This window comes from Neopsephotus bourkii, unplaced genomic scaffold (genome assembly GCF_033783945.1).
Source record: "Neopsephotus bourkii isolate Nb327-2 ecotype Australia unplaced genomic scaffold, CSIRO-AGI_Nbou_v1 NB_1600, whole genome shotgun sequence".
NCBI classification, from domain to species: domain Eukaryota; kingdom Metazoa; phylum Chordata; class Aves; order Psittaciformes; family Psittacidae; genus Neopsephotus; species Neopsephotus bourkii.
This window is the reverse complement of record NW_026902076.1, coordinates 4,027,912-4,040,086: the sequence shown is the minus strand read 5'-3', so window position 1 is coordinate 4,040,086 and position 12,175 is coordinate 4,027,912. Positions and strand designations below refer to the sequence as shown.

The 12,175-nt window shown below is 42.1% G+C and overlaps 1 protein-coding gene across 5 annotated transcripts in view; it reads right to left on the bottom strand.

Moving 5' to 3' along the window:
- The window catches only part of RUNX2 (RUNX family transcription factor 2), a 160,839-nt gene that overhangs the window by 104,896 nt on the left and 43,768 nt on the right, over positions 1-12,175 (bottom strand). For 2 of the 5 annotated variants that reach the window (XM_061372264.1, XM_061372266.1), the window contains exon 4: positions 3,223-3,396. The exons of the other annotated variants lie outside the window; for them this stretch is intronic. In XM_061372264.1, the coding sequence (XP_061228248.1) occupies positions 3,223-3,396 (174 nt within the window). The remainder of the gene's footprint in view (positions 1-3,222; positions 3,397-12,175) is intronic. 5 annotated transcript variants of the gene reach the window in all.

Below are 12,175 nucleotides of genomic sequence, written 5' to 3'. Positions count from 1 at the left end.
GGCATCTGCTTATTGGATGATTTGTTTTTTAATCATCCTTCAATGCTGCTTTTGCAGAATCCTAGTTAAAATGCCATGTTGAATGAGGGCAACTGTGCCTTACACTGCCACAGCCGGTCCTGTGACTTGATGTGATTTGTGCAACCTGTACTCTGATACTCTAGGAAAATAAACTCAACCTAGACACAGAAAAGAAATATAAGAGTGACCCCTGAAGTGCTGAGTTCTTTCAGACTCAGGTGTGGGCCAGACAGCCTTTCAATATTATTTCTGTTTAATCATGCGATAGCTATGCAAGACCTCAAGTGGAATGAAACAAAAACAGTTTATGTGCTTACTAGCAATTATATGTCGTAGGAAACCAGTATTTACTGTTAAAGTTATTAGGAATTAATTATTTTCCCTAAACTACTAGGTAAAAAGATTAAGAAACAAAGGTATTTCTAGAGGAATGCTTGCTTAATTCCTATAAAGGTAATAAAAAAAATCCTGTTTTTCAGACAAGGGTCTATTCTCCTTTTAGTACATACCCCAGCCACACCAGCACAGTGACCATGTTAAGAAGGCAGCGGTATTCTCACTGAATACTGCACCACAACAAGGAAACTGGTGGAGGTGGACAGCCCAAACAACTTACTCCCTACCATCACACCGGGCGGATGTTTAGCAATTCTTCATGGCCACTTAACACTTGATCAAAGAGGTTTCTCGTCTGTGGCATCAACTTTGTCTCTTGTTGGCATGGTTTGTGTGGCAATGAGCATCCATTCATTCCAGAAGAACTCGGAGGGACTGTCCACAAAACGCATCCCAGCACTTTGGTGGAACATCAAAGCATGTTGAGCTTTACAGATTACAATCAACGTCCTGAAGAGCACCAAAAAGCCTTGTGGGGAAGCCAGCACAATTCACAGAGCTCACACTGATGTAACATGCCACACTAATCACCTTATTAAATGGGAGGGCTACCAGAAAACTAAGAGTAGCCTTTGAGGGCTGGGTGTTTGCCTGTTCTAAATTGAGGAGGAGACAAGAGTGGGGAATAACACGGCAAATACTGTTTTAGACCACTTCTGCACTGCAAGCCTTACTAAGAAAACGAGTCCTCACAGCTTTTGAGAAATGAAAGTCATTTGGGACTCTAAAGTACCCCATGACCATGAGTTTATGCAGCAAGAGAAGCACATAATTCACAATAGACAGAAAAGTCAGCCTGCCTTCCTCGGTTAAGCTTCCTTTCCTCTGCTCAACCAGCAACGCATCTTCCATGTCTTGATGAAGTCTCAGCTGGCACTTTGAACTCTTAAGTTTGAAGAAAAGACAGCAAATGCCACACAGCTTTGTTTTCATTCAGGCTTATTTAAAACTCATCTGAAGTTTTCACCTCCTGGATCTGTAAATGCTGCTGCTGATTCATAATGAGGCAGAGAAATACCCTATTAATCAAACCCAGCAGAACATTTTCTACAGGAGGCATTTATGTGAATGAGAGCAGCATATGAGGTTACACTTAGCAAGGAAGAAAATTACAAGGGGATCTCAGTTCTCGTGCTTCAGGGCATAAACTGATCACCAGATGGGGTCAGAAAGAATTTCACCCTCCTTCATTCCTAGATATTGTGTTGCACAATAGGTAAACTATGGAGGCACAAGGCAGAAGGGGAAAAAAAAGCTGATTATATCACTGGATTTCCCCCCTGCTTTCTCAGGAATTGTGTCAACAAACACCACCAGACAGAAGACAATAGGTTAGAAAAAATACTGGGCTTTAGTCTGACAGTTCTTACCCAGAAAATGATATGCACAAGAGCCCTGACTTCTTATGTCCAATGAACAGAACACTAAGCCCAGGCAAAAAACCTGCTCCAGGAAGCTGGTGGGCAGCAAGTAGCATGCAACGGGTACTATAGACATATTTAATGTGTTACAAATATTTTACACTGGCTAAAGGTAGACTTCTAGATCTGGGAGAACTTTGCCACAGCTCATGGGAACAATTTTTTCTTTTCAGTTCTCCGAGTGCTTTGGGTTCAAATTAACCCACCTACTTCTCTTTCTTACTGCAAATTAATAAACCAGTTGAACTTAAAAAAAAAGAAAAAGAAAAAGAAAGAAGAAGAAAGCCACAACACTTTGTTAAAACCGCTAAGTTTCAGCTGGTATCATGTCAAAACCACTTGAAACATGAAACCAGAAATCTTCCCTGGTTGACTCAAAGACTATGTCTATACCAGGAGTGCTTTACCAGTAAAGGAATACTGGTATTGGCAAAGGACTCCAGGTGCAGACGCAACTACAGCAGCAAAACTGAGTTTTAAATGAGCCTAGTAAATTGAGCCAAAGGTTTTATTGGCGGAATGGCATCTAGGTGAAGCTCTCCAACAGTTCTAGCAAGTGAATTGGTCAGAGGCAACACCTCTTCACATCCGGCATAGACACAAATGCCAGCAAATATGTAGAAATGGCCAAAATTAGGTAGAGATCGCTTTGAAACTCTTTTGAAAAATTTATCCAGCTCTGAATTTAGGAAAAAAAAAAAAAAAGCAAAATCAGTGTATTTTGTAGGCTTCACAGTTTTGTTGTAAACTTCTGGCATAGCCGCAGTTAAACATCTTATTTCAGTCTTATAATCTGTGACACATGGTACTTTATGATTTCTCTCAGCACAATGAAATCTCTCTCTCAGCATGCAATCATAAATGTTGCATGCAACCCTCACAAGCAAACTTTGGAGATTTCTCCATAACCCAGTTCATTTATTGTAACAGTGGTCAGCACTGGTGCTGGAAGGAAACCACCATGTAAGAAGACTGTGTTATTATTCCAATAGAAGGACCATTAAATGCTGGTTGCTTCCCTCAACACGAGTGCAAAATAAAAAGGCTGAATAAAAACCTTCATTCTATTACACACTAATATGTAGTACCACACACACCGAGTAGAAGACAGAGCAATGTGGCAGTTAGTTAGAATTTCACCAGATTCCTCCTCAATTTATCCAGATTGACTACTTTTGATTACTCTAATTTATGGCAAAAAGATAAAGAATGAAAGACATTTTCAGCTTCAAACACTACAGAAAAAATCCACTTTCCACCTAGCTTTGCTTGGAGCACATCTCTCACTCTGTAACAGCCTCTTTTACTACAGTTGAGACACAAATATCCATAAGCAATTACTACTGTTTCCTGAGCAAGTCAAACCTATGGTTCTGTCTCTTACCTGTAATCTGACTCTGTCCTTGTGGATTAAAAGGACTTGGTGCAGAGTTCAGAGAGGGCCGTGGGCTCTGGGTCGGGACCCCTACTCTCATACTGGGATGAGGAATGCGCCCTAAATCACTGAGGCGTTCAGAGAACAAACTAGGTTTAGAGTCATCAAGCTTCTGTCTGTGCCCTGGAAATAGCAAATCATAAAATAAAAGCGTTAATGACAAGATTTAGTAATTTAACACACCCCCAAAAAACCCAAAGTGGCTTCTAAGGACCTGTTATTAGGCTTAACGGACTTACAGGTATCTCAGCTACCCCCAATAACACAGTGACATTGGTGGGAGGAATCGTGTTGGGTCATGGCTGTGCTGGTGAAAGCCTTATTGATCACAGCTGTGTCCATAAACGATTGTAACATGTTGCAATCTGAATCAGAATAAGCACTTACTAGGGCACCCACACAAGGTCTGGTTTTGTCTTTTTTTTTTTTTTTTTCCCTCCTTTAACTACAGTAGGTAGTTAAAGGGGCAAATTTTCTTTTCCAAAAGCATGCCACATAAGTAAGTACTAGTTATCAGCTGGCACAGTTATTCCATGCTTGGTTTATATGTTGTGGATTTGTTTTGCTATGAAAATGCAAGCTTTTTTTCTCCCCTTACTTTTCTTCTCCTTAACTGTGTCACAGTTAGTCATTAGCTTTCATTCCTCTACAAAATAAACAGTCACTGTCATTTGAGAAAAGCAGTATTGCAAGGAAAACCTTCAGAGCTGCTCACCAAGACTGGGGTCCTGCACTCCCTTGCTTGGTCAACCCTCCTCAGTGCTCCTACTTCTCTTTTGCAAAACAGGCTAACTGCCTCATGTCTCACTGCCACACTGGGAACACTCAGTTGTGGGTGCTCAGTTGCCAACATGTAAAGGGGAAAAATGGCTGAAGCAACAGGATGTCCCAAGTGGCACAGTTCATATCATCACAGAGATGTTTCAAGAGTAAAGGCTTTTCTCCCTGTTGTATTTTTGTTCCTGGGTTTAATTTTTTTCCAAAGTACTTACAGAATGCTTCTGGCCCAATGGCACCTTGGAATGTGAGGCACAGAAGGTGTTATTTCTATCATTCAACATATAAAGAAACATGCATGCATAAAGATTAAGGTGAGGACTAATTTTACTTAACTTTAGCCATTCATAAATCAGGCATCTAGTCTAAACTCTTCTAATGTAGACTTCCTCTATAGTTAATGGAAAGAAATAGCTACTTCCAGAGGGCAATTAATCTCATTTGTCTGACACCAGTCTTAAAATGCAGTGATTCACCTTCTGAATTTGCTTTCCCTTCCTTCTCTGATCAGAGAGGGAACACACATGACTAGTTTAATTAGACACCCTCACCATTAGTCAACATTAAATGGAATGAATCTTACCCTAAGTTACCAACCAAGGTCACATAAAAAGCCTTTGGCAAAGCTGAAACAGGGGCCCAAGCCCCTGATTGCAACCCAGAACCATATCTGCCCCCATCCCTGTAGTGCTGGGGCACAGCCATAAGCAATAACTGGGTAGGATATTTTTATGCTTTTAACAATAAGAAGGGTCTCTGGTAGGGTATGGGCTTGAACCCTTTCTAATGATCCCCAGTGGCTTGAGATAATCCACACTGTCACTCAGCAGTGTGAACACAGCCATCTGTCTGGAGGCTATGAGAGTTTAGCTTTGCAAGGCATGGTCAGATTGTCCCATAGGTCTTAGGGCCAGAGACTAATTTCTGGCACTGGTTAATGTATTTTAAAAGCATAAATGAGGCCTGAATAGAGACTGAGTCTTGAGATTGAACAATCAGACTGCCACTTTTTTAAGAAATCTCTTTTTATGGTACCTGTCACCACAGCACAGAACTACATGGATTCACATCATCCAACTGGGACCATGGTGCTTACAGGACATGTAGGCAAAGTGATGTCAGTACTAAACAGCTAAATCCAAACTGCATTCTCAGAAATCATGGTTCTAGATAGAGAAGTGAAAGATTCGGGATGGGAGATGAGAAGAAACTGGATGGAATTTAATTTCAGAGAAACTTCTATGGCAATTTTAAAAAATTAATTAGCTGACCCATTATTTTGCACTTTGAAGTATGATTTTTCTCCCCCAGGATGACTCAGTCTAAAAGTACGGGGGTAGGCGGGAGCTTTCTCCTTAAGGAGAAGGTGCTGCTCTGTATTACAGGTCACATGGGTGGCTACTTCTCCCTGCAGGAGGTATCAATCACTGTAAATCAGGAATGATTTTTGGTGGGCTTGTAAAAACTCTGTGAAGGCAGCTTAATTAACAGGATAACATCTAACCTGGTAGTCTTTAGCATTATCTTTTCAATCTATTTAAATTACAACTTGTACAAGCTGGGTGCTGCTAAATCTGAAGAAACAACTTTCACAAACACATGCAGTCAGTACTCTCTTGGGATTTTCCTTCTCCATCTTCTTTTCCTCCAATTTTTATGTATTTGATTTTTCCTTTGCCACTCATATTTTCCACTCTGTTTTTCAAAAGCATCTCCTTCCTCTCCCCTTTTCCTTTCTAGTAATTCCTAATAATATTTTGGCAAATTCAAGAGGGCTCAAAAGAAGGCAAACATGATTAGCCTATCTCTGGCCTCACACACCAGGGCTGACTTTATCTGGGAATGAAGCTACCCCCAGAGTGAATTTTATCTTCTGTTTTCATAGGAAATTCCTGCACTATATTCATAGAGTACCCTTTTTGCTAAAGAATCACTATCAAAATGATACACAAGCTATTTTTACTGACTTCAGATAACTCAGTTAACACTTATTATATAGGTCACCACTACTGTACTAACCTCTGCGTGATAACCCCCAGCTTTGTTTTCATCACACTCTGTCTGCTTCTGCATACCTTTGCTAGAGAAGAGCTTATATTTAATTTTATGTATTATTACTATAATGAACTAGGTCTATCACAGAAAGTCCAAACTCAGCAAGGTAGCAGTGCACTTCAGTATAAACAGGTGGGGGAAAAAAGGGGAAAAAAAGAAAAGAAAAAAAAAGAGGGCACAAAAAAATAAATAAGAAGAGAGATTCCCACATCTGGTTGAATTTAAATGATCTGGAGATGTGTGGGTTTGGGTGTTGCCACCTCCTCCCCAAATAAAAATCTAGGGAAAGAACTATATGCACATCTGGAAGACCCCAGGCATCAATGGAACTGCAAGTCCCCAGAAACCAGCAAGGGGCTGAAGGCAGACTTGCCTTCCCCTTCTGGACACTTAAAATTTAGGGCTCTAACACCGAGTCATGTTGTGGCAAAGAGATCCACAGAAGGAGGCACGCTCCCCCAGTGAAATGTCCCAGTGAGATGAGATTACAGCTTTGCACGTTATGGGTTACTATGCTTTCATATAAGCTAAGACGTTCTCACATTGAAAGGAAGCAGGAAACTCAACAAAACCTTCGTATTCAGGAGGTGCTCACAAAACAGCATGGGAAACTTAAATAAATCTCTTGCCCTGATTCCTGTGCAGAAAAAGCAAAAAAATCCTATTAAATACAGAGCAGCCATGAGGTATGGGCTGAAAACTCTCTAAAAACGCCTTCTGAGTAGCACATAAGCAGCAGCAATGAAATATGTGATACATGTTTAAAACTCATTCCACAAGCTGCTTTTCATCTTTCATTGATATATGCACCCGTTGACAGAGAAATTCCTGATCCCAGGGGAGTGCACTAAGAAAAGCTATATCCTTGGTCTCCATCACAAGGCGTAATTTTATTTCAGGAAAAAAGATTAGGGTAGCAAGTGTGGATAGCTCAGGGAGAATCTGTGATCTGCTGCAGCAGTGAGTACATTAAAATGCAATATAAAAGCTACATAAAGAACAGAATAAAATGCTGTTGCAGGTATCCCAATCCCTACAACACTCATTTAGTGCAGGCTGCTCTGTTACAAAGATGACTTTGTGGAATGAATTGGGCTTGGAAAGAGACAAAATGGTAACAGACATAGGAAGTCTTGGATGTGAAATGTAGTGAAAAAGATTGAGGCTGTCCCAGGAGTCACTGAATAAGGATGGGACCCAGCAGCCACTGGTATTGATCAGGTCTCAGGCAAGGAGATGGAAAGAGAAAAATTAAGAATGAATAGACAGAAGCTATACAAGCTGTTCTGATTTGTCTGTGGTCATAGTACAAAATATGTTAGATATTAGAAATCTATTATTTGCTGTAAAATGACAAGCAACATTCTAGTCTCTCACTGCTACTCAGCTATTTCAAGCCGAACACCAACCAGAGTCTTAGTTTCTGGAGACATAAAACATTGCCATTAATCCACTCTAGTACCAGTTTTGGCCATTTTACGTGAACCAAACCAGAAAACAGTACTGAGAAAGTGCAGTAAGGTCAGTGCAAATTGCAGCCATCCAGCCAGTGTCTGTACTGCTGCTTCAGCCAGCCCAGGACAGCCTCAGAACATGTTAAAATGGTCCATAGAAGTGAACATTCAATTATCACATCCCAGGCATGGCAAGAGATGTGAGAAGGCTTCATCTCCAGCTTAATCACTTCAGTTTAAACTAAACAAAGGAATGTCTCTCAGATCAAAGCAAAGCAATCTTGAGTGTGCTGGATGTGGTAACTGGAAAGGGACGTGAGCTCACCCCTCATCACTGAACTTCTTCCTCTGGAGAAGTCAAGATGTAAATTGGGCCATGGAAGAGGCTGACTTGCAGAATGTAAATGTGGTGTTGATGCTTAAAGATTTTAACCTCCTTTGGGGAGGAGGGGTGTGTGTTTTTATCTTTCAGCTTGTGGGTGTGGAACTGAAAACTAATCAGATTATGCTACACGTGGCTTTGCCAGATGCTGACACTCAGGGACTCCCTTTCTTTGTACCGTGTACACCACCCACCAGTTTTTGTGTGTGTGTGTGTTTTTTTCTGGTACCAAGGAGATCTGGTTACCAGATTTTCAGCAGATGCTTTTATCACTCTCAAGTGGGTTAGCTATTTTCAGTCATCACCCAGTTCTATCTTTTTTTGTTCTTGCCTTAACAATAAGAAGTACGATGGAGTCAGGTGTCTCCATAAAAGAGCCGAGGGAAGGCAGAAAGGTCATGAAAGTGAACCTGGGCTCTTCTGGGAACACGTTTGCCAGGTCATCCCAAGCAGAATGGAGGGCGATGGCCCAACATGAAATACCACCATGGTTTCTATTTGCTGTATGTCATGAGTGCACTCAGCATCAGTCAATCCATGGAGCATCCACTCCATAGGGTGACTACAGCTGGAAGGGGCAAACAAATAAATTCTTTGAACTTAGGGGCCAGTAACTGAGGCTGTCTATGGCTCTGGGTTCAGTGCTGCAACTGAAAAGAAGATAACGCTACTGAAAAGGGACTTCCCATCAGGCTAAGGGGTGGCAGAAAGAAGAATCACCTAGTTTACAACCTTCTGTGTATGTATGGTAGGAGACAATCTCGCACCACTAAAATGGTAGGTTACATGTCCTCTGAATTTCATCAGAAATTCTCCTTAGATTCTGTTTGGATGTCTTCCTGCATTTCATCCCATTTGGTCCTGTGGATCACATGTTAACTAGGAGTTACTGATATGAGCTTGACTTTGAATTTATCTACAGGCTTGTGAAGCTGAAGTCAGGGAAGCCAAATGTATGCCAAAGTAAAGGAGCCGAGATCTGAGCCTAAGGCTACTTAACAGCTGTTATGCAGGGACTGAATAATGTTAGGCATTCATCATGAGGCAGAAATATTCATTGTTCTGTTACAAATTTCAGACAATACAACACTGAGCAAGATGTCACTCCAAAGCAGTGTCAATCTACACACTGGAGGTAAAATTAAGAGAGCTGTAAATCACCAAAAGCCCGGAAAATACACACCAGCTCTTAGCAAGGAAAAAAATCACTGAAGCAAATCATAAGGGTCCCTTTTGTGTCCCTTGTCTTGTGACAAACTGTCATCCCCAGGCTGGCTTCTCCCCACCCAGTCCTACCGTATGCACCCAATGCAAAGTTCATGAAAAAAAGCCCAAAACACAAAAGAGCCAAACAGTTTTTACCCAGGAAAAGGGAAGGCTTGGAACCCTTCCAGTCTCTTGGGTAAAGACACAATTATGAGAAGAAAAATATAATCCACCCAAGAGACATAATTACATAATTAGGCCATAGGCTGTGCATAGGAAAGGTTCATAAAACAAGGAGCTACATAGGTGCAGTAACTGCAGTTAACTCACTCAATGAAGAAAAAAAAACATGTTTGTGTTTTAAATAGCTGAGGGCACAAGTCTGCATTAGACTGGAGATCTTATTCTCCCAACTGTACACAGAGCCCTACTAGTGTCAACAAGAGTCACTCAGACGCAGGCAGAAAACAAGATCCTGTCTCTTTTTGTTCTTAAAAAAGAAAAAAAAAGAAAAAAAAAGAAAAAAAAAGACTTGGTTTTCACCCAAAGCAGGTAAATCCTGTACCTGAAACTACTGCAGAGAAAATGAAACAAATAAAGGCAGAGGAACATAAGCTGTGGATGGGCTCAGTTCCTATACAATGACTCTAATGTGGCCCATTGCCAAAAATCCCACTGAGCTTTTCCTCCCTGACCCCTGCTCTCCCAGAGGTCTGCAGACTACTGGTATGGCTCCAAAAGGGCCAGATCCAGCTCTCAGGGGAACCAGTTATGTTACTGTCTTCTTGGGAGCTGTGGCTTCAACACTGGGTGAGCAGAGGCAGGGACAGTTTTTAACCTTAGTGTAGAAGTCAAGCCTGTAGAGCATCTCTGGTGTTGAGGATCATCTTCCCACTGATTTACTGGGAGCAAAAGCAAATGTCAGTTCAGCTCATCCCACTGGCAGCCTGCCCAGCATGGGACCAAGTCAGAGCTTCCAGCATGTCAAAGGGAGGAAGGGCCAGGAAAGAGTGAGGGGAAATAATCCCATGGATGTGCAACCTGTGTCTCTTCATGGTCATGGGGATGATCCTAACCCAACCATTGCACAGCCTTTGAGGACAGGAACTGCTGTCAATGCTTTCTGAAATTCAGCTGGGGTCTGTGGAAAGCATGCATCCAGCTGAAAGACAGACCCACAGGTAGGGGGTTTTCAGCAAACTCAAACAGCTGCAAAGAAGCCTCTCACCCCTGAAATTTCTCTATGTAGAGAGACAAAAAATGCTTGCTTGGAGCAGGGCTGCTCCTTGGGCAGAGAAGGGACTGATGGGGGGCATTTAGCAGGGGCTGAGCTGGCCAAGAAGCCTGCACAGGGAAAGCTGTGTTAAAGCAACAAACCCAGAAGATTTAATCAATGAAACCAGAATGGTGCTTTGAGAAAAAGGACAAGCAGAGCAGGAAAGGGCTTGAATGGGGCTGCTTTAGCACTGGTACACTCCCACCCTTCAATTCACCCCAGCAGTGCAGGATCCTGCCTCTCTGCTCTGCACTCTGCTCTGCCCCTCTGCTATGATACTGCCTCTGCTCATCAGCAAGTGAGCAAGGTCTCCCCTTGCTGTACTGTTTTGCTTTTTCCTTTTCCTTTCTTTTTGAAAAGCTTTTGAATTCTGACTTGGATCTTGAACCTTGTTCTGCAAAGCTGAGCAACATCCCCTATGAACACCAGGACGAACCAGATGAGTTGAGCAGGGAGCAGGTGGGACCCCCTGCCTCCACCTTTTCCATCCATCCATCATGAACATAAAGGAATCTCTGTGCACATGTGCCAGGAAAACAGCTAAACATTGCTGGCATCGCTGCTCAGAGACATTAAAGACAACTCATATAAACAGAGGCTGTCACGCAAGTCTCGGTCCCTGCCTTAATTCCCTTTGCATGCTGGTATCTGTTATGCTCTCCCCTTTCTCCTCCTCCTCTATTTTAACAGAAGCAGGGAAGAGGGAGAGCGAGGGCTGCCCCACCAAAGTGCAAGAGCTCCTCAGTCTGACTTTATCATCCTCATCCTATCCAAGCAATATCTTTGAGAAGTAAGGCATTTCCCCCCCCCCCCCACTCAAAGATAGCTATCCTTTAAAGAACTCACCAGCTTTTGTTGCTTGTGCAGAAACGGGCAGTAAAGATCATAGCAAATGAAGGGGGTGAGGCTGGGGAGGAGGGGAGAGAAAAAAGATCTTGAACTGGTCTCCCTCCAGCTGGCAGGAGGGGATGGTTTTCTTAACGCTTGCGAAACCTGGTTACTTGGTAAGAATGAAAAGGGGGGTGAGGTAAACACAGCCATTAAACCAGATTTAAGGCACTCAGTTTAAATCTAGACTAAGAGCTCTCCGATGCTACTCTGCTCTGCTCTCTAGATACCAGTGAGGTGCATTTTCATTTCTGGTTTTGTTTTACATCCCCAAAACCAGGAGCGCATCGCAGGCTGAATGCTGCGGTTAAAATGGGAATTCAGGCATGGAAGAAACAACAGTTGAGCAACAATAGATGGATGTGTGCATGTTTGCACTCTATCTTTCAACACACTGTTTTGCTGTGTTATAGGACTACAGTGTTTATATCCATGCTGCAGGTTTTAAGTAGATTGTTTAAACTTGATTAAAGTGGGGTATTTCTAAAATAACCTTACTAATAAAATTCAGCTGGTTGAAGAAACCTGAAAATGTTACAAATAAAAAAGATGCCATTTCAATCTACACTGGCAGGGGTAATATGATATAAACTCCAAAAGAAAACAGTCTTTACAAGTTCGACTTGAAGGATTATCTTGTGTATCAGCACCCTCTGTGGCAGAGTAGCATTTATCCATGTATCCACCCATGTTAATGCTGTTGCACAATTTACTATAGCCGTGATAGACAGGTAATTGCTTTATCCACCCAAGTGTAATAAGCGGAGTCTACTATGTTAATCCTTGTATTCTTATTGTCTGCGAATGCCAAGGAAGGGAGACACGTACACTGAAAACCCTACCCTCTACTTCCAAAACTACTGT